The sequence below is a fragment of the Mastomys coucha genome, chromosome X, assembly GCF_008632895.1.
Source record: "Mastomys coucha isolate ucsf_1 chromosome X, UCSF_Mcou_1, whole genome shotgun sequence".
Classification (NCBI taxonomy): Eukaryota; Metazoa; Chordata; class Mammalia; order Rodentia; family Muridae; genus Mastomys; species Mastomys coucha.
The window spans coordinates 95,348,279-95,371,174 of record NC_045030.1 but is presented as its reverse complement, the minus strand read 5'-3'; the positions used below and the strand labels follow the sequence as shown (position 1 = coordinate 95,371,174).

The following is a 22,896-nucleotide window of genomic DNA, read 5'->3' as shown; positions in this document are numbered from 1 at the left end:
GATGTAGCACAAAAACATTAATATGTATATAAATACATATTCCTCCATACTAAATGCTCAGTCCATATAAGATTAACTGAATGAATAACATCCTTACAGAAATCCAGAACAACTAAAATGGAGAGTTTTGAAGCCCAGTTACAGCAGATGCATATACAAAACAATTTTCCCACCTAAGGCCCAGAAAATATTTTGCAAATTGTGAGGGAAATTCAGTAGAGCCAGAGAATTGGAAAGTATGCTGTCAGGTCATGTCTCCTAGTAAAATCAGAGCTACTCAGTCATGTTTTCACTAATATCACAGCCTAAAAACACTGAATGAGCACAATGAATATAGACATACAATGTAGTGATATTCAGGATGCCTTGCACATACAGAAGTAACTAGAGTCAACTAAAAAAATCTTATTGCAGGAGATATAGTGTTGAGGAAAATGCAAACAATTAGTTACTAATTGTCAAATATTCTTCTTGGAATATATTTTGTCATGTATTTACTAACAGAAAATATTTCAGAAAATGACAAAAGCACTGGCTAAGAGTAATGAGGAATTAGCTAGAACAAAAAGAAGCAAATTCACCCAAGAGGAGCCAAAGGCAGGAAATAATCAAACTCAGGGCTGAAATCAACCAAATAGAAAAAAAAAAAAGAACTATACAAAGAATAAACCAAACCAGGAGTTGGTTCTTTGAGAAAGTCAACAAAATAGATAAACCTTTAGCCAGACTAACTAGAGGGCACAGAGAAAGTTTCCTAATTAAAAAGATCAGAAATGAAAAGGGAGATATAACAACAGACACTGAGGAAATCCAGAAAATCATGAGATCCTACTACAAAAGCTTATACTCAACAAAACTGGAAAACCTGGATGAAATGGACAATTTTCTAGACAGATACCAGGTACCAAAGTTAAATCAAGATCAGATCAACAATCTAAACAGTCCCATATCTGCTAAGGAAATAGAAACAGTCATTAATAGTCTCCCAACCAAAAAAAAAGCCCAGGACCAGATGGGTTTAGTGCAGAGTTTCATCAAACCTTCAAAGAAGACCTAATACCAATACTCTTCAAACTATTCAACAAAATAGAAACTGAAGGCACTCTACCCAATTCGTTCCATGAAGCTGCAATTACTCTAATTCCTAAACCACATAAAGATCTAACGAAGAAAGAAAACTTTAGACCAATTTCCCTTATGAATATCGATGGAAAAATACTCAGTAAAATTCATGCAAACCTAATCAAAGAACACATTAAAACGATCATCCACCATGATCAAGTAAGCTTCATCCCAGGGATGCAGGGATGGTTCAATGTACAGAAATCCATCAATGTAATTCACTACATAAACAAACTCAAAGAAAAAAACCATATGATCATCTCATTAGATGATGAGAAAGCATTTGACAAAATTCAACATCCCTTCATGATAAAAGTCTATCCCAACCTGCGGGATCAAGTTATTACGTGGGTTCGAGGGGGACCGAGCCTGAAAAGGAAAATGGACGAGAAAAGCAAACGAGACCAAGCAAATCATTGTCAAGGTCTGTGTAATGATGCCCAGGTGCAAAAATAAAAGGGTACAGAAAGAGGAAATAGGGAGGGGCTGAGGGGATTTGGGCTAAGACAAAGAAGAAGGGATGGCCATCTAGACAGATGCTAAGGGAACCCGAGACACCTTGGGCCTTATCTTGGGATGCTGTCTCTGGGAAAATGACTCCAGGCCTCTCCACCAGGGCAAAGGTTAGCAGTTTCCCAGGGAGGAAAGTGCTTAGTTCCCAAGTCTCCAGGCTCTGGGTTTCTCCGCCAGAGGAAGGGTCACTTAATCAGCCAAGCGGGAGAGTGCTTGGCTTCCAACAAAAGTCTTGGAAAGATCAGGAATTCAAGTCCCATACTTAACCATAGTAAAATCAATATACAGCAAACCAGTAGCCAACATAAAACTAAATGGAGAGAAACTTGAAGCAATCAGGGACTAGACAAGGCTGCCTACTCTCTCCCTACCTATTCAATATTGTACTTGAAGTCCTAGCCAGAGCAATTAGACAACAAAAGGAGGTCAAAGGGATACGAATTGGAAAGGAAGAAGTCAAATTATCGCTATTTGCTGATGATATGATAGTATACTTAAGTGACCCCAAGAATACCACCAGAGAGCTCCTAAGCTAGATAAGCAACTTCAGCAAAGTATCTGGATATAAAATTAATTCAAGCAAATCAGAGACCTTCCTCTACACAAAGGATAAACAGGCAGAGAAAAAAATTAGGGAAACAACACCCTTCACAATAGTTGCAAATAATATAAAACACCTTGGTGCAACTCTAACTAAGCAAGCAAAAGATCTGTTTGACAAGAACTTCAAGTCTCTGAAGAAGGAAATTGAAGAAGATCTCAGAAGATGGAAAGATCTCCCATGCTCATGGATTGGCAGGATTAATATAGTAAAAATGCTCTAAGATAAAGAATTTACAAATGGGACCTCATAAAGTTACGAAGCTTCTGTAATGCAAAAGACACTGTCAATAGGACAAAACAGCAACCAACAAATTGGGAAAAGTTCTTTACCATTCCTATATCTGATAGAGGGCTAATATCCAATGTATACAAACAACTGAAGAAGTTAGACACCAGAGAACCAAATAGCCCTATTAAAAATGGGGTACAGAGCTAAACAAAGAATTCTCAACTGATGGATACCAAATGTCTGAGAAGCACCTAAAGAAATCTTTAACATCCTAAGTCATCATGGAAATGCAAATCAAAACCACCCTGAGATTCCACCTCACACCAGTCAGAATGCTAGGATAAACAACTCAGGTGACAGCAGATGCTGGAGAGGTTGTGAAGAAAAAGGAACACTCCTTCATTGCTGGTGGGATTGCAAGCTGGTACAACCACTCTGGAAATTAGTTTGTCGGTTCCTCCAGAAATTAGACATAGTTCTACCGGAGGACCCAGATATACCACTCCTGGGCATATACCCAGAAGATGCTCCAACATGTAATAAGGACACATGCTCCACCATGTTCATAGCAGCCTTATTTATAATAGCCAGAACCTGGAAACAACCCAGATGTCCCTCAACAGAGGAATGGATACAGAAGTGGTGGTACATCTACACAATGGAGTACTACTCAGCTATTAAAAACAATGAACTTATAAAATTCTTAGGGAAATGGATGTACCTGGAGAATATCATCCTGAGTGAGGTAAGCCTATCACAAAAGAACACATATGGTATGCACTCTCTGATAAATGGTTGTTAGCCCAGAAGTTCGGAATACAGGAAGAACAACCCACAAACCACAAGAAATTCAAGAAGGAAGACCAGAATGTGGACATTACATTCCTTCTTAAGAGGGGAAACAAAATACCCATAGAAGGAGTTGCAGAGACTAACTATTGAGCAGAGACTGAAGGAAGGACAAGCCAGGCTAATATAGCTATCTCCTGAGATGCTCTGACAGTACCTGACTAATATAGATGTAGAGGCTCACAGCCATCCATTGAACTGAGTACTGGGTCCCCAATGAAGGAGTTAGAGAAAGGACCAAAGAAGCTGAAGGGTTTGAAGCCCCTTAGCATGAACAACAATATGAACCAACTAGTAACCTCAGAGCTCCCAGGGACACACCCACCACCTAGAACTATACATGGTAGGACTGATTGTTCTGGCAGTATGTGTATAGTAGAGGATTGTAAAGTTGATCATCCATGGGAAGAAAGGCCCTTGGCCAGGTGAAGGTTCTGTGCTCCAGTGTAGGGGAATGCCAGAGCCAATAGAGGTTGGGGTGGCAAGCATGTGGGGGGCAACAGGGGTTTGTTCCTGTTGTATTTGTTCGTTTGTTTGGTTGGTTGGTTTTTGGAGGGGAGACTGGGAAAGGAGAAATCATATGACATATAAATAAAGAAAATATCTAATAAAAAATTGAAAATATCTAATAATAAATAAAAAATGTTTTGAAAAAATAGAATATTGGTTTTTCCAGTTGATGGAGGACCCATATGAATACCAAGCTGCATATCTGCTACATATGTTTGGGTGGATTTGGTCTTTGTTCAGTGGTTCAGTCTCTGAGAGCCCTCAATGGTCCAAGTTAATTAGCTCTTCCTATGAAATCCCTATCCTCTTCTGATCCAATATTCCTGCCTATAACTCTTTCACAATATTCCCTGAGCTCCTTCTCATGTTTAGGTGTGGGTCTCTGAATCTGTTTCCATCCTCTGCTGGATTGAGCGTCTCAGAGGACAGTTATGCTAGGCTCCAGTCTGAAAGCATAGCAGAGTATTGTTAATGGTGTCAGGGATTTGTTCTTACCCATGGTATTGATCTCAGTTTATGATAGTCATTGATTTGTCCTTGTCCCTGCTCCATCCTTGATCCCGAACCTCTCAGTGCCAGGATACATTTTGGTGCAATGATTTTGTGGGTAGTTTGCTGCCTTTATCCCTCCACTGAGAATCCTGCCTGGCTACAGAACATGTCCACTTTGGGCTCTATATCCAGCACTGCTAAGAGTCTCAGAGTTTTTGTCTAGACTACCTGGGATCTCCCCACCATTCCAGTGTCTAACAGCCCTAGAGATCCCCCCTTATTTCTATTTCTTTAATTTCCTTGCACCTGACTCCCAACTCTATTCCCCTACTCACCCCCTTTTCCACTCAGTTACCTCCATCCATCCACCTACAATATTTTATCTCATTTTCTGAGAAATATTCAAGTGTAGTCATATGAGATTTTCTTGCTATTTTGTTTCTTTGGGACTGTGGTTAGTAGAATTGTTATTCTATACTCCATGGCTAATACCCTCTTATGAGTGAGTGCATATCATGCATGTTCATTTTGGTTTGTGTTACCACATTCAGGATTTATTTTCTAGTCTTATGCACTTGCCTGCAAAATTCATGATGTGCTTATTTCTTAATAGTTGAGTAATTCAGTTAATCGACAATGGGACTTCATAAAAGTGCAAAACTCTTTAAAAATGAGGTACAGTGCTAAACAAAGTATTCTCAACTGATGAATACCTAATGGCTGAGAAGCACCTAAAGAAATGTTCAACATCCTTAGTCATCAGGAAAATGCAAATCAAAACAACTCTGAGATTTCACCTCACACCAGTCAGAATGGCTAGGATATAAAACTCAGGTGACAGCAGATGCTGGCAAGGTTGTGGAGAAAGAGGAACACTCCTTCATTGCTGGTGGAATTGCAAGCTGGTACAACCACTCTGAAAATCAGTTTGGCGATTCCTCCAGAAATTGGACATTGTACTACCAGAGAATCCCTCTTACCACTCCAGGGCATATACCCAGAAGATGCTCCAACATGTAATAAGGATACTTGCTGGCATCCACAATAGTGTCTGGATTTGATGATTGAATATGGGAAGGATTGCCAGGTGGAGCATTCTCTGGATTGTCCTTCCTTCAGTCTCTGCTCCATAGTTTGTCTCTGCAACTCCTTCCATGGGTATTTTCCCCCTTTTAAGAAGGAACAAAGTATCCACACTTCGGTCTTCCATCTTCTTGAGTTTCTTGTGGTTTGTAGTTTGTGTATTCCAATATTCTGGGCTAATATTCACTCATCGGAGCCTTCCTTCCTGAGTCCCTGGGTTGGAGCACTCCCTGGAGGCAAGCACCCTGCTTGTGGGGAAGGGGCAGAGACAGGCTGAAATTTCATATGCCATTTTAACAAAGGGAAGTAAAGCCTTCAATACCAATCTAGGTAGACAGGTATGCATTTCTCACAGAGGACTTGATGAGCACAGATTCTAGCACAAATATCAGACACCCAGAAGCCACCTCATACTCCAGGTCCTGAAATGAAATACCCATGATCACAGTAGTTTGAACGTACATCAAGTGCAGACCTGGGAAGATGGCTCTGTATCCACTCCTACAATAATTAGGATGCTGAATCCCAGGTGCTTTGAAATGCCCAAGATCACAGGAGAGGTCACAACATGTGCCTTAAAACCCAGGACAACTGGGTCTGCAAGGAACCAGGGATGCAGGAATCCCCACCCTGCCAAAGTCATGGATTTTTTCTGGTCTGAACCTGTGCCCTGAGCAGACCTTGGGCCCTGGCTCTGCACCCACGCTTACAGCACCCAGAGGATGTTCTACTTCCAGGTTCTTTTACATGCCCAGGGTCACATGTGAGGAGGCCACAATATCTACCCAGTCACCCAGAGTAACTGGGTCCCCCAGGATCCAAGGACACAGGAACAACTGTCTAGCCAGTGACATAGGTTCCTTCCGGTCTGAATCTATCTCCTTGAGTGTCATCCTGCTTTACCAATAGCAGTGACTCTTCCTTGTAACCATAATGCTTTCTCAGGGGTGGGGTATTTTCTGTGGAAATGCAACCTGTGGTTTTGGCATGCACACAGAAAGCTTTTGTGAACCATGTGACCCTGAGGTGTGTCAGACTGCAATGTAGAAACCCAGACTTCAGAAGCACATGGCTACCCTATCATGCACAGAATAAATATTAAATAAAATTTGAACAATTAAAAACCTATATCGGACTAGTCATGGTGATACATACGTTCAAGGCTAGTATTTGGGAGACAGAGACAAAGGAAAGTGGGTCCTTGTAAGTTTGAGGCTAGCCTGGTTTTCTAAGGCTATACATTGAGATATTTTCTCAAAGACAAATCAAAAGAAAAAAAAATGAAAATAGAGAAACAAACAAATACCCAATCAAAGAACAAAACCTGCAAACAAAAATATCCCAAGTGTCTATTCCTGTTGATGATGTCCACAGTAGTAATGCCTGAGGTAGACTTCTAACCTCATATACATGAGCACACACATGCTTGCACATACATACAACTGCATACAGGTGTGTGTCATGCAAGGACCCTTTCAATGCTGATTTGCCATCAAATGTCTAACCTCTTGATCCTCTCCCAGACCAAGCTCAGTAACTGTTCAGCCTCTAGATTCTGACAGTGTCCACAGCATTCAGACTCTCTGATTTTATAACCAATTGGTTTGTCCAATGACAGTGGAGTGAAAGAACAGGCTGAACCCTTCCTATTTCTCTAGGATGCCCCCTCCCATACCAGAGACATCCCTAAAATACCACATACTGCAGTCTTTGTGGGCACTGACCCGGCAGATAACCACATTAAGCACTTCAACTATTCTCTATTCTGTCACCTCAGTGACACTCAGTGATCTCTCTTCCTTAGTGACAACACACAGACCTAACATGGGTCCCCAAAGTAACTCATCCAGTCTGATGCCTAGGGAGAATGAAGGAGATGCTAGAGAGTGTGGTGGAAGGATGGTGGCTGGTGGTGTAGACAAGGATGATCAGGCTGTAGCTGGTATTCATGCAGCTTTACAGTAGCACTGTTGCCCTGCTGCCATCTTACTCCTTTTTTTTCTCCCCTAGGAAGACACCATCCTCTTCCTTATCTGCTGCCCAGCCTCAGCATTAGTACCTACCTGTACCACTGTCCCAGGGTAGTCACCAAAAAGAGACTCTATACTGTGTCCTAAAGGCCCAGTGTGTGGAACTGTGTTCAGTCTAGTCTCTTCTGGTATGAAGTCTTCCATCTTCTGCTGATAGCCAAGGCCAGAGGCATTTACTTACATGAATCATTGAATTTGTGGTCACAGAAACAGAGAAACTCCTCCCTCCTCAAATGTTGTGTATATAGCTTAATGAACCAAACAAAAACAAAAAAAAGTATTAGTATCCAGGTATGGTGGTGCAGGACATCATTCCATTCTGTAAGAAGCAGCTGCAGGGGCATCTCTGAATTTAAGGCCTGCCTTGGTCTACAGAGCAAGTTGCAGGACAGTGAAATCTACATAGCAGAGATCCTATTCTCAAAAACAAACACAACAAATGAACAAAGAAAAACTAAGGTATTGATAGTTACAAATGTCTATGTAAATCTGGAAAGATAACTAGTATCATCTTCAGAGTCTCTATCTCTAGCCAAAAGGTAACCAACAGCCAACCTTACTCTATGACCTCTCTGTTCATTTGGAGTTTTGTTTTGTTTTTTGGTTGGTTTGAAGACAAAGTTTCATTTAACCCAGACTGGCCTCAAAGAGGTGCTAAGATTAGTCTCAAATTCAGGGATTCTTAACATTTTTTCTAGATATTTCATTTATTTTCATTTCAAATGCTATTCCTCCTTTCCAAGTATCCTCCCAGAAACCCCCTATCCCATACTCTATTCCCTTGCTTCTATTAGGGTGTTTCCCTAGCCCCCAATCCTGCCTGCCTGCCCTCACATTCCCCTACAATGGGCCATCAATCCTTCATGGGACAAAGAGCCTCTACCAAGGAACTGTGACCAACATGGACCAATGGTCCAATAAGGCCATCCTCTGCTATATATGCAGCTGGAGCAATGGGTCCTTCCATATGTACTCTTTGGTTGGTGGTTTAGTCCTTGGGAGCTCTGGAGATTCTGGTTGGTTGAGATTGTTGTTTCTCCTATGGGTTGCAAACGCCCTTCAACTCTTTTAGTCCTTTCTCTAACTCCTCCATTGTGGATCCCATGCTCAGTTCAATGGTTGGTTATGAGCATCCACCTTTGTATTTGTCAGGCTCTAACAGAGCCTCTGAAGAGATTGCTATATCAGGCCTCTATCAGCAAGCATTTCTTGGCATTTGAAATTGTGTCTGGGTTTGGTGTCTGTATATGAGATGAATCCCCAGGTGGGGCAGTCTCTGGATGGCCTTCCTTTCCATCTCTGTTTTATATATTGTCTCCATATATCCTCCCTTGACTATTTTTCTCCCTTCTGAGAAGGACTGAAGCAGCCAGAATTTGCTCATCCTTCCTCTTGAGCTTCATGTGGCCTGTGAATTGCATCATGTGTATCCTCAACATTTGGGCAAATATACATATATTAGTGAGTACATACCATGTGTGTTCTTTTGTGATTTGGTTACTTCACTCAGGATGATATTTTCTAGTTCCATCCATTTGCCTAAGAATTTCATGAATTCATTATTTTTAATAGTTGAGTAATACACCTTTGTGTAAATATACCACATTTTCTATATCCACTCCTCTGTTGAGGGACATCTGGGTTCTTTCCAGCTTCTAGCTACTATAAATAAGGCTGCTATGAACACAGTGCATCATGTGTCCTTATTACATGTTGGAGCATCTTCTGGGTATATGCCTAGGATTGGTACTCCTGGTTATTCAGGTAGTACTATGTCCAATTTTCTAAGGAACCACCAAACAGATTTCCACAGTGGTTGTACCAGCTTGTAATCCCAAAAGCAATGAAACAGTGTTCCTCTTTCTCCACATCCTCAACAGTTTCTACTGTCACCTGAGTTTTTTATCTTAGCCACTTCTGACTGATGTGATGTGGAATCTCAGGGTTGTTTTGATTTGCATTTCTATGATGACTAAGGATGTTGAACATTTCTTTGAGTGCTTCTCAGCCATTCACTATTCCTCAGTTGAGAATTCTTTGTTTAGCTCTGTACCCCATTTTTAAATAAGGTTATTTGTTTCTCTGGACTATAACTTCTTGTGTTCTTTGTATATAATGAATATTAGCCCTCTATCAGATATAGGAATAGTAAAAATCTTTTCCCAATGTGTTGATTGCTGTTTTTTCCTATTAACAGTATCCTTAGCCTTCAGAAGCTTTGCAATTTTATGAGATCCCATTTGTAAAATTTTGACTTAGAACATAAGTCATTGGTGTTCTGTTCAGGAAATTTCCCTCTGTGCTCATGTGTTTGAAGGTCTTCCCCACTTTCTCTTCTTTTAATTTCAGTGTATGTTGGACTGTGAAAAGCAGTCTGTGCTCTAGGTTGAGTGAGGCTTGCTCTGGTGACCCAGTAGAGAATTCTTCAAGTGATAGGATAGTAAACCATGTTCCCCAGACATAGATGATGGACACCACAAGCCCTCACTCCAGTATCCTGTGCTATCCCTATCATGTAGACAATGCCCCAAGCTCCCATTATTCTGCCTGGTCTCCACCACTAGTCAAAACACCACAGCCAGGTATGCCCTCCCCATAGTTGCCTGAAGACAGGTATCACTGCCCACTATATAAGGGACTATTTGTCCCTCCTAGCTCTCTTCTCTCTTTTCCCTTAGCTTCTTACTCTTCTTATCTTTACTCTCTCCTCCTCCTTTCTCCCTCTCCCCACATGGCCATGTCCAGCCACTACTTCTCTTACTTTTTTCTCTCTCCTTCATAAAATAAATGCCTTAAGACCACCATTTGCCTCCTTTCAACTAGACTCATCATGCTGGCCCAGTATTTGCTGAAGCAAGACTGGATCAGGGACTCTTGCCCCATACTCACTCACATAGGAACAACCAGATGCCTCTGATTCCCCTCATCTGCTCCCTTTCTCCCTTCAGCCAAGGGATAGACTGAGCTGTCCTGTGACCCTGCCTCATTTACAACTCTTCTGCAATGTCCAGTGGTGCCTGAAATGCCCAAGAGTTAGAACATGTCATCCTTGGCCTCTTTAAGGCCTGGGGTCTCCCCACAGCTGCTCACCTCCACTCCTCAGGGACTGGGATAGTGATTTACCACAGCCAGACCCCTACCCAGCAGAGTGGAGCATGCAGGCAGCTTCCCTCATCCCCCCAGCCAGTGCTCCAGAACTCCAGCTCTCCCGTGGTACCTAGCAGTACCCAGGCCCTCAGCAGAGATGGCATGTTTGTTGCTTCCAGAGCAGGGGTCTCCAAGGCTTAACCCAGCAGAATGTCCACCCATGCCAGTTCTGTAGGGTTCCACGCTGAACTCCTGAGCTCTGGGGAGATTTGGGTTTCCCTCCCTGCTTTGTTCCCCACCAGTGTTACAGGTGCCCAGTGTCCAGCACTGTCTCAGAGTGTGTGGAGCGTGAAGCCCTACAGATGTGTGGTTTTATGTGGAGGTCCTTGATCCACTTGTACTTGGGCTATGTACAGAGATGGAAAAAGCAATAACAATAACAAAAACATATGAAACCAAAAAAACTATTCTCAACAATGAAAGAACTTCTGGTGGAATCACCATCCCTGATCTCAAGCTGTACTACAGAGTATTCGTGATTAAAATTTCATGGTGTTGGTACAGTGACAGGCAGGTGGATCAATGGAAAAGAATTGAAGACCCAGAAATGAACTCACAGACCTATGGCCACTTGTTCTTTGACAAAGGATCCATCCAGTGGAAAAAAGACAGCATTTTCAACAAAGAGTGCTGGCTCAACTGGCAGTTACCATGTAGAAGAATGCAAATCAATCCATTCCTATTTCCTGGTACAAAGCTCAAGTCCATGTGGATCATGGACCTCTACAAAAAAAGCCCCAGATACATTGAAAGTAATAGAAAGGAAAGTGGGGAAGAGCCTCGACCACATGGGCACAGGGGAAAACAGAACACTAATAGCTTATGCTGTAAGATCAAGACTTGACAAGTGAGACCTCATAAAATTATGAAGCTGCTGTAAAGGCAAAGGACACTGTCAATAGGACAAAATGGCAATCAACACATTGGGAAAAGATCTTTACCAATCCTATATCTGATAGAGGGCTGATATCCAATAAATATACAAAAAAACTCAAGAAGTTAGACTCCAGAGAACCAAATAACCCTATTAAAAATGGGGTACAGAGCTAAACAAAGAATTCTCAACTGAGGAATACCAAATGGCTAAGAAGCACCTAAAGAAATGTTCAACATACTTAGTCAACAGAGAAATGCAAATCAAAACAACTCTAAGATTCCACCTCACATCAGTCAGAAATGGCTAAGATAAAAAACTCAGGTGACAGTAGATGCTGGCAAGGTTATGGAGAAAGAGGAACAATTCTTCATTGCTGGTGGGAATGCAAGCTGGTACTACCATTCTGGAAATCAGTTTGGTAGTTCCTCAGGAAATTCCTATGGGCTTCAGCCTGTGCCCTCCCCCATAGCATACATCCTTAGTGCTCCAAATCTAATTGCTGTACTGCCCACCCTCAATCATGATCTCAAGTTAGACGAACATCTCCAGCATGTAGCTGACTATTTTGGACCTGTGGCAGGGGTCTAATTGGTCCCAGTATACAGCATCTCCACACAGCTCCAATCTCAGCTTAGAATATATAGTAAGTGCCACTGAATGTTTTAGTGTCCTCTGGTCTAACTGTAACAGGCAAAAGTCACCATAGTCCCTCATTTGTCCTCATACTTCCCCAGGACACATCTGTCTTCTCTCATCAGCCCCTTCAGTAATTAAAAAATTAATAAGAAAATGCCTACCTTTTCATGATGGGGCTGCTTTTTCTTCTTTCTGATCCCTCCAGCCACTCTGATGCAGAATTAATAGCAGTCCCTCAGATGGAGAGTCCTAACTAAGGCCCAGTGTAGTCACTGTATGTTCCAGCACAGTAGCAGGGACTCTGTGTTGCTGCATTGTTTCTTATATCCTTGCTCTGTGGCTCCCCCCCCAAACTTCTTTTAAGTTAGGTATATCTTTATATCTTTTTTATTTCTTCTGCTTTTATATTTCTTTCATTTTTTATTTATTTTATTTGTGGTCTCAGCATGTAGCCCTGGCTGTCCTAATATTGACTACATAGAACTATCTCACCTTGAATCACAGCAATTCTCCTTGCCCGTGCCTCTTGTGTATGGATATTAGCACCGGTACCACCACATCCAGGTGTAGTCTCTTGACTCTACTAAATTCAACCTATGATAGGATGCCTAAAGCACTGTTATCTGTTCAGGCAACAGCTGCTATGTTGACATGATGTAATCTCAAACCGCAGTTGCCTGGACTCTGGGCAGAAAGAGGAAGGAGCTGTTGCATGCATGTGTCCAGCTCAGTATTTCTCCACATTATTAATGCTCCAATTTTTTTATACAGTTCTTCATGTTCTGGGTACACTCACACATAAAAGTATTTCATTGGTACTTCATAACTAATTTTTCTACTGTTATGAATCTCAATTAAAAACCTGATATGCAATCCATATTGGGGTGATGTTGGAAAAGGGCACTGGTTGAGAACTGCTGGTCTACAATCACAAATAAGTAAATGTTAAGGAAATACTCCTTAGTGATATTTGTAAAGCAAAGGAATGGTATTCTTCCCCGTACTGAGGTGTACACATACTGCTAAAATTGTATTTTTCTGTTATGCATTTTGGGAACAATTCGCATGTATAATATGTGGGTCTCTTAAGTGTGTGTGTGTCTAGTGTGTGTGTTCATATGTTTATGTGTCTGTCTCTTTGTGTGTATCTTGGTGTATTTCTCTGTGTTTCTGTGTGTATGTATTTGGGTGTTTCTCTCTCTGTCTCTCTCTCTGTCTTTCTCTGGCTCTTTCTGTCTGTCTCTGTCTCTCTGTACCTGTCTCTATCTCTGTCTCTGTTTCTCTCTCTCTTTCTCTCTCTCTCTTTCTCTCTCTCTCTCTCTCTCTCTCTCTCTCTCTGTGTGTGTGTGTGTGTGTATGTACATTTGTATATCCATGTGGATGTGAGAGGAAAGCCTAAAGTGCCATCCACCTAATGTTTTGGGACCTGTTCTATCGCTGCCTTCCAGTTTCCCATGAAGACTAGGTTGGCTGGCCAGTGAACAGCAGGGACAATCCTTCTCTCTGCCTCCTATGTGCTAGGATTAGAGCTCACTCAGTTCTGTTCCATATAGGAGTAGACACATAGAGCATTTGCCTGTTGGCTCGCAGGGATCTGTCTGCCTCTGACTCTTCAGGTACAAATAAAGATTTTTCTGGCTCTTCATATGTATACTCGGGATCAAACCTTGTTTCTAAGAGCCAAACAGCAAACTCTCTATGAACTAATCATATCTGTTTGCTATATACATTTAAGTGAAAAAAATCATTGTATTTCTTCGGCTTAGTTATCTGTGACCTAATGAAAATCTACAGACACTCATCAAGGACAGTTGGGGACTGTGCATTTGAGCTTGTTCCCTCCAGGCTCAGCCTTAAGTATTTCTTACCCTCTCTGTGTAAGACTATCTGACAGCTGCTCAGCATCTCTTATCCTACAGAGGAGACAAGATGTGACACTCACCCAAACCTCCTTCATCCAGGGAGGGTCTGCTTACTTCTCATCTTTCCACAGCACTCACCATCACCTTGAGGAGTCCCTCCATCATCAACTCTGCAGTCACTACAGCTGACCTGGAGCCTTAATTCAGTTGCTCAAATGGTCCTTTTTCTTCCAAGGTCCGTTTCCTTTGTTCAATGGAAATGCCATAGCCTGGCACACACCAATGACTTCTAAAGAGCAAACATTCTCAACATCATATGGGTGCTTACCCCAGTTGAATGCAATTAACAAGACTGGACCTCTGATCTGCCAAAAGGGAACTTTATGGTCCAAGTGGGTAGCTGACATTGGCTTCTGCCCTGGCTACCCTTGTTTGGAATCTGTGTTCCCTAGACTAAACTAATCAGTAAGAAAAAGTACTAGAAGAAATTGGGCATGATAACAAGCCTGTAATACCAACTGTCGACAGGTAGGGATGGGAAGATTATCAATTGGAGTACTCATTCTCAACCTGTGGGTCACCACATCTGGATGTTAGAAGCACCCTTTCACAGGAGTCAAATTTCAAATATCCTGCATATCAGATATTTATATTATGATCATAATAGTAGGGAAATCATAGTCATGAAATAGCAATGAAATGATTTTATTCTTGAGTCACTCAATATGAGGAAATTTTTTCTCAGGTTGAGAACCAATGAAATGCAATCTACTCTTACTACCTCTTGAATTTAGGCCAGCCTGGGATACATGAGACATTGTCTTGAAACCAACAGCAAGGTTAAGTGAAACTAACAGAACAGAGATGTCATGGAGGAAGATGATCTTTTAGTTCCCTTTCTTGGTGATGAACAACTTGTATTTGAAGCCATTTTTCTCTCCAGATTAACATAAAAAATATGACTATAAATACTTTAGTTTTTATTTGTATGTTGTTGCTTATTTTGTTTTTTATTTTTGTTATTGAGGAAGGGATTTCTCTTTTATATAGGTCTAACAGTCCTCGCAGTGAGATTAATATAATGATACCTTCCTAGTGGAGAAACATGAGGTCAGATGTCAGTAAGGCAACTGTGCTATTGTAAAGCTGAAGCCGCAACCTGAACACAGTGTCTATACCACCAGACAGCATCCTTCCACCACCATCTCTGGCATCTACACTCTCTTCTGGTGCCAGTCTGGGTAAGTTATTTTGTGAACCCACACTTGGTCTCTGTGTTGTCACTAGGGAAGAGAGATCAATGTGTGTGTGTGTGTGTGTGTGTGTGTGTGTAAGGAAGTGGTGACAAGGATGGTGAAGAAAGAGAGAGTTTTCTTCCAGGAGGTCATATGCTGGGTCAGGGCCCACAGAGCATCCAATAAGTGTAATCTGTTGGACGTCTCTGGAATTGCATCATTCATAGAGACACAGGAAGGGTTGAGCTGGTTTTCTCCCTCCTCGTTCATGGGATAAGTCAGTTGGGTATAAAATCAGAGTCTAAGTGCTGTAGACACTGTTGGGAACTTGAGTTTGAAGAATCCTAGATCCTGGTCTTAGGGAGGCCATGTTTAGTCAGGATGAAGACTGGGTAAATATGTGGTGGCAGATCAACTGTGAAAGGATCCTTGCATGATATGTGTCTGAGAGCTGGTACATGTGTATGCAAATCGTTTTGGGCTCATGTATGGGAAATGCAGAAGACAACAACAGGTATGATGATGAGGGACACCATCCAAGTTCACCATCAACGTTGTTTCTGTTTTTGATTGGTTGGTATGTGGTTTGATACATCAACTTTTGTAGGTTTGGCTGCATTTTTTTGTTTTGTTGTTGGGGGTCTTTTTGTTTGTTTTTTTGATACACGTTTTCACTATGTGGACTTTGCTGTCCAAAAATTTGATATATAAATGAGGCCAGCTTAAAACTCAATGATATCCATGTGCTTCTACCTTATCCCTCCCAAAGACTAGACTTGATGCATATATGCCCATGCCCAACATGGGTTATAATTTTTTAAATAATACCTATTTTAGGGTGTGTGGGTTTGACAGGGGACACATAGCATCAGTCAGGTTCCACAAGTGCAGTCTGATACTTCCCACAGTCCTATGATATGCAAAAGTCCTGTGTGCACACTAAAGCCACAGGCTTCCTGTTCAAAGAACAGAGACCATGACTTGTGATTAAGAAGCCAGCAGGTGGCAACAGTGCTGCTGAGCACAAGGGACACCTGGCATCCTTTAGAACCCAACAGAGCCTGCTGTATAAAAATTCTGGGGTCCAGCAGCTGACTTTTGACAGTCAGGTCCAGCCCCTCCTTGGGTGGATTAGTAATCAGGTCCCCTTCTACTCAGAGATCTCAGACTGTCAGGGTAAGGCAGATGAAAGCTGGAGTTGAGTACCATGGCCTGGTCTTACTTACAGACGTCACTGAGCCAAAGATGTTCATCTGGTAGAGTGCTTACTTGCCTGTCATAGAGAGAAAATGAATTTTTTGTCCACTGTTAGACAAAGGAAGATGATGGTGCACAGCTGTAATTCCAGTTGATGAAAGGCACAGACATGAGAATCTGTAGGATCATCCTTGGATACATAACAAATTTAAGGACAAGCTTGGACAAACCATACCATGAGCCCTCAAATGGCAGGTTGGAGACTCTTTGAAGAAGTTTGTTATGAGAGGCATTCAAGGAATAAGAGAGATGATTCTGCCAGTGTTACCCTCCTTCAGCTAAGGGCTGGTTCTTTCATACCTTGCCTTGCCACATATAGCCATGCCTTTCTCTAGGCTCCTGCAAATAACCACACCTCTATCCAACCTCCTGCTAATAGCTACTCCTCTCTCCAAGCTCCTGTTATGCCGGAAGTACTACTTCCAGAGACTGAAGGTGAAGATGCTGATTTGGCCAAGAGTTGCTGTTGAATTTGGGGGAGGGGTTTTGCTCTACCTACCTGCTTGTAACAAAGAGAGTTCAATAATGATGGAGGACTGAAAGCACACCATGCCTTGGTCTCATTTTTTAAAAAAACCCTTCCCACATTCTGGTTACCTTAATTTTTCCCATACCAGAAGAAACATTAGTGTGTGGTGCTGCAGTCCAGCCAGTCAGGGCCTCCCTCAACCCGCGGGAGAAACGGGTCCTGGTCAGGTCAACAAGGCATAGGCAAAGAAATGATGGCAGAGATGACACATGAAGTACATGAAGTCATAATGTCTCTTATCCTTAATCAGGCTTTTACTCCCGATATTGCAGATTTTACTTGAGTAAAGGAGTAAGCATGGCAGTGTGGCAGTCCCATGACGATGGAACTGGAAATGAGGAGGGCACTAAAAGAGCATTGCTACCTCAGAGAAACTTCTCAGGAGACAGAGATGAAAATGACAAGTTTGCCTACACAGGTAAGTTGAGATTACAGTGGCCTAGTGATTATCTCTCTTAGTGGTTTGGTAGCAACAGTCAGGACATGAAATAGTCAGGCTGTGGTCCAGTAGCAAAGAGTTACGTTTAGGCGGGCAGGGTAGGACATAAATAAATAATAAAAGTACATAAAAATAGTAAAATATAAAATCAAAACAAAATATATGTATAGGAAGATCAAAAAGAGAAAGAAAATGGGGTTCAGTGCTATCCCAGAGACACAGAGAAACCGAGAGATATCTCACTTTCTCTATGGCTTATTCAAGAGAAATTCCTAGTTTTCAACTCCATGTTACATGTTGGTTTGTGTCTGCCCTTGTCCTGATGAGTGGTTACGGGTCTGTGTCTTGTGTTAGTGGTATTTACAAGTGGTCTGCGTTGGTCAATATGGCAGCTAGGGGCTTTCGAGCATTGTCCTCCTTCCTTGTGCAAGCAGGGAGGCCATGGCCTGGCCAAGGCGGGAGCCTTGCAATATGGCGCAGGTTGAAGGATGACTCCTGAGAGATGGGGTCCTGTGTGCCCACAGCACAAGTCTGTGCTTGGCTTCCCACCCTGACCATGCTTGGCAGACAAGCTGTGTGTGTGCATGTAGGTGGCAGGAGTTTTGCATAGCGCCAGGATGGCAAGCCGGCATGAAGACAAGGAGACTGCCACAGTAGGCAGGGCGCAGTGGCTAATAAAGTGTGCCCATGGGAGGAGTTCGCAACAAGTAGCTGCTCAATGCTGCCCCAAGACACCTGAGCAAGTGCAAACGTGCGCAGAAAGCGCCTGGTGACTCTGTGGGGTCAGCCCAGGTAGGCGGTCAAGAGGCAGCTGCCTGGGCACAGGGAGCTCAAGAGAGGCCCCGGCTGTGGCCATTTTGTGTTTCATCCCTGAGTGTGAGCAAGTACCTGTGCGCTTGGTGACAGAGGCAGGAATGGCTTGACCAGGGTGCTAGAGGTGGGATGCCGGCCATAAGGTCCCCCTGGCAGCTACAGTGGTGGCGGCGGTGATGATCCCATGGCCACAATGGCACCATGCCTAACACACCCCAATCCTCCCCACCATAGTCGCATAGAGTCTTTCTTTACAGTGTCCTGCAAGCTAAAGTTTTGCAACCTCTTAGTGCCATCTACTGGCCATAGGGTAAGTTACAGGCTGATAGCTTTTTGCAACTGCTTAATGCCATCTAGTGGCCACGATATTAAATTACAGGCTAATAATAATTTTTACAGAGGCTTAATGAGGATATAAATCCAAGCCAATTACCAGACATAGGCATAATCTTCTTGATTGCTTAATATTGCAAGAGGAATCTAAAAGTACAATTAAAATTAGCAGAGTTCCATTAGTTAAAGTTTATTAATTATCATGGATCTAAAGTAGCTTGCATATTAAAATTTATAAAAAGTTAATGAGGCCATAATCCTTATAGAACTGATTATAACATTACAATCCTGCCTGGTTACTTCATATAAAGTTATGTTAATAGTAAAGATTTTTCTTAAAATTTTGCCTTTTTAATTTTTGTCTCTGCTTCAGTGCAAGAGGCTAAGACTTTAAATTTTTCAGTGTACGTTGCTTAATTACTCTAGAAAAAGTTTCAGAGGCAGTATCTTTTTCAATACTTAAGCCTCAGTTATATCAGAAAATTATTTTAAGTTTAAAAAAAAATGAGTTACTTACTTCAAATTGCTTTTGATTAAGACCTCATCTTAAGTTCACCACAAAACTTAAGTCTTCCTTAGATATTGTCTAGTAAAAGACAAAAGGCTTTTTACAGAAGGTAAACAAAGATTCTGTAAATAATTGCCACCTATTATAATCAAAAGTTTGGGGTTTTAAATATGCCCCAAACAACTCTTTGGCAAAAAGAGAACATTAATATAAATTCATCTCTTCTCATATTCAAAGTAAGATTTTATATCTTACTATAAAGTTGTAGTGATATAATAAAATCATAAATATATTTTAGAAACCCCTATTTCTTGCTTCTAACAGCAATTAAATTGGCTATTAATTGATATTTGACCTATTACTTAGTAAAGATTTTTAGACAAAATTGATATTTATCCAAAGTAGACAAATTGTTAAAATTTGTTTGTATACATGTTTTATTTTTCTATAAACTTATATATACACCCTGTAACAATATATGTTTCCACAGCCCTTTTATTAGAAAAAAATTACATACAAGTCACATCTATAATCTCATGGCTTTTCCCCTCTAACTCAGCACAAAAAATTAAATTGTGTGGTGTAGTCATTGTTTACCAAGAACTAAAATTAAGCCTTAATTTATATATTGATATATAGGTACATACATGTATCAGAGCTTCAATTACTTATGATAATTTTTTATATATTCTTTTATTTTTTTAGATATTTTCTTTATTTACATGTAAATTTGTCCTTTCCCAGTTTCCCATGCAAAAAATAAACAAACAAACAAAAACAACAAGAAAATCCCCTTTTGCCTCCCTCCTCCCCATTCCTGCCACCCCACCCTCTCTCACTTACTGGCCCTGGAATTCCCCTACACTGGGGCACAGAACATTCACAGGGCAGAGGTCTTCTCCTCCTATTGATGATTGAATTTGCAATCCTCCTCTATACGCACGCTGCCAGAACAATCAGACCCACCATGTGCAGTCCTTGGTTGGTGGTTGAGACCCTGGGAGCTCTGAGGGTACTAGTTAGTTCATAGTGTTGTTCATCCTAAGGGGCTGCAAACCCCTCAGCTCCACAAGTCCTTTCTCTAACTCCTTCATTGGTGACCGTGTACTCAGTTCAATGGATGGCTGTTAGCCTCTACATCTGTATTAGTCAGGTACTGTCCGAGCCTCTCAGGAGATAGCTATATTTAGGCTGGCTTCTCCTTCCTTCAGTCTCTGCTCCATAGTTAGTCTCTGGAACTCCTTCCGTGGGTATTTGGTTCCCCCTTTTAAGAAGGAATGAAATGTTCACCTTTAGTCTTCCTTCTTCTTGAGTTTCTTGAGGTTTGTGGGTTGTTCTTCCTGTATTCCAAACTTCTGGGCTAATAATCACTTATCAGAGAGTGCATACCATGAGTATTCTTTTGTGATTGGGTTACTTCACTCAGGATGATATTATCCAGATCCATCCATTTCCCTAAGAATTTCATAAATTCATTGTTTTTAATAGCTGAGTAGTACTCTATTATGTAGATGTACCACAATTTCTGTACCCACTCTTCTGTTGAGGGACATCTGGGTTGTTTCCAGGTTCTGGCTATTATAAATAAGGCTGCTATGAACATGGTGGAGCATGTGTCCTTCTTACATGTTGCAGTATCTTTTGGGTATATGCCCAGGAGTGGTATAGCTGGGTCCTCTGGTAGAACTATGTTCAATTTCCAGAAGAACTGCCAAAATGATTTCCAGAGTGGTTGTACTAGTTTGCAATCCCACCAGCAATGAAGGAGTGTTCCTCTTTCTCCACAACCTCTCCAGCATCCACTGTCACCTGAGGTTTTTATCCCAGCCAATCTGACTGGTGTGAGGTGGAATCTCAGAGTTGTTTGATTTGCATTTCCATGATGACTAAAGATGATGAACATTCCTTTAGGTGCTTTTCAGCCATTTGTTGTTCTTTAGTTGAGAATTCTTTGTTTAGCTCTGTACCCCATTTTTTAATACGCTGGTTTCTCTTTAGATCGTATAAATCTTTTGCCTTTTTCTTATGATAATTTGACATTTTTAAAATATAATTTTGATTTAAAAACTAAAAGTAAAATATACTCATGTGACTATTAATTCCTCCTCAAGCTTTAAAGTTACAATTGCCTTAATGCAAAAAACAACAAAGTATTAATTGGTTATTGCCTACATTATAATTCTATATTTAAAGTTCTTAATCAGATTAAAACAGATTATGGAACTGACTATTACAGTCAAACATTTAAGATATTTTGTCAACAATTTACTGTTAACCATATTATTGATATAATTTATAATTCTCAGAGATGATAAATTAGTCAATGTCCAGTTTACACTTTGAGAATTTGATTTTTTAGTAATAAAAAGAGGAAGAATATGCCCTCCACTCCAAAGTTACATCCAAAAGCATATCTTGCTTTTTACTTGTTTTTAAAAAATAACATATTTCACTTTTTGCTTGTTTTAAAAGGCATATCTTGCTTTTTGCTTGTTTTAAAAATATTTTTTCAGTCTGATGCTATAGGTCAGTCTGCTGCAGATCGCTATTCACATCCACACATTTCCAGTTCTTATGCCATGATAAAATGACATGTCACTGCATTTACTAACACGTAGTATGATCCTAACCCCACTTTAATCTAGGGAAGAGGCTCTATTTGTTTTGGAACACAATGGCTGCCTGAAACATTGATTCATCATCATACAAATCCAGAATCTTTTTAATATGTTTTCTACCAAAATAATGGCTAAAAATTTTAATTAGCCAACAAACTTCACTTGGCTGAAATAGCCTACACCTTTTTCTAAGAGTTAACAACGGCTTCCATCTACAGCTAAAGGCCTAGCCTTGGGCCTGAGTGTTGCTAATTTGCAACTAAAGTTCCTGGGACATCCTCAATTTTAAACTTGTTGCTTTTAAACTTTTGAGTTTTTATCTCAAGCAGGTTCATTAAAGACATGTGGACCCTATGCCACGCTGGACTCCAGAGAGGCTCTATGTGGCACTTATTCTTTGTGATGAAGAAAAGTCGTTATGGGCATGTTGTGGCTTTGATCTCTATGGGAAAGAAGTGAGCCTTGAAGACCTGCAGTCAATGATATATCCATGAATCTCTGGTTCTCACCAACCTAACACAGAGTCATGTGCCAAGAACAGAGTGTATGCCAGTGAAATAGCTCAGTGGAAATGAAGCCTGCTGCTTAGCACAGTCATATGTGTGATTCCTGGGTATCCAAATATTACATGGAGAAAACTGACTCTGGACAATTGTCCTCTGCCTTTCATGGTCATCCACAGGCTCCTTATGAGATATCCGTTCATAGTTCCTGGCTAACAGACCTCCTGGTTCCAGGTTCTCTCACCAGGGAGATGAGTTTACACCAAAGTAGTGATGGAGAGCACATACCCTGCATAACACCATCCTCCCTGCCTCCTAGATGGGAATCAGAGCTCATGCATGCAGTTTTGTTTTAACACATCCTAAGAAGCCATGAGGGGTCTGATTTGCTCTCTTTAGAACAAAGATCATCCTATCTGTCTCTGGTTCTGAGATCCTAACTGTGGTGTTCTCTGTTGGTTCATGAAGTTGATAACACTTTTTAATAAATGTGGGGTCAGAAAGTCAAGAAACTCGGGGAGACATTTCAGAGTAATACTGATATCGAGCCAAGTCTGAACCCCAAAAATCTCATCCTGAGACTAGAAGGAGTTACTACTGTTCCCTCCTTGCTGTGGGTCTGCATGTTCAGGTGCAATAAGCCTGTACCAACTCCACCTTTGCTACCTTTGAGGTAGTCATAACAACATGGCCAAATTACAGTTCTAA

The 22,896-nt window shown here is 41.2% G+C and overlaps 1 protein-coding gene across 1 annotated transcript in view; it reads left to right on the top strand.

Moving 5' to 3' along the window:
- Positions 1–17,898, top strand: part of LOC116088408 (vomeronasal type-2 receptor 116-like) — a 75,579-nt gene extending 57,681 nt beyond the window's left edge. The window contains 2 exon segments of the mRNA XM_031367474.1: positions 17,247–17,392; positions 17,768–17,898. Coding sequence (XP_031223334.1) covers positions 17,247–17,392; positions 17,768–17,898 — 277 coding nt within the window.
- The last annotated feature ends 4,998 nt before the right edge of the window (positions 17,899–22,896 follow it).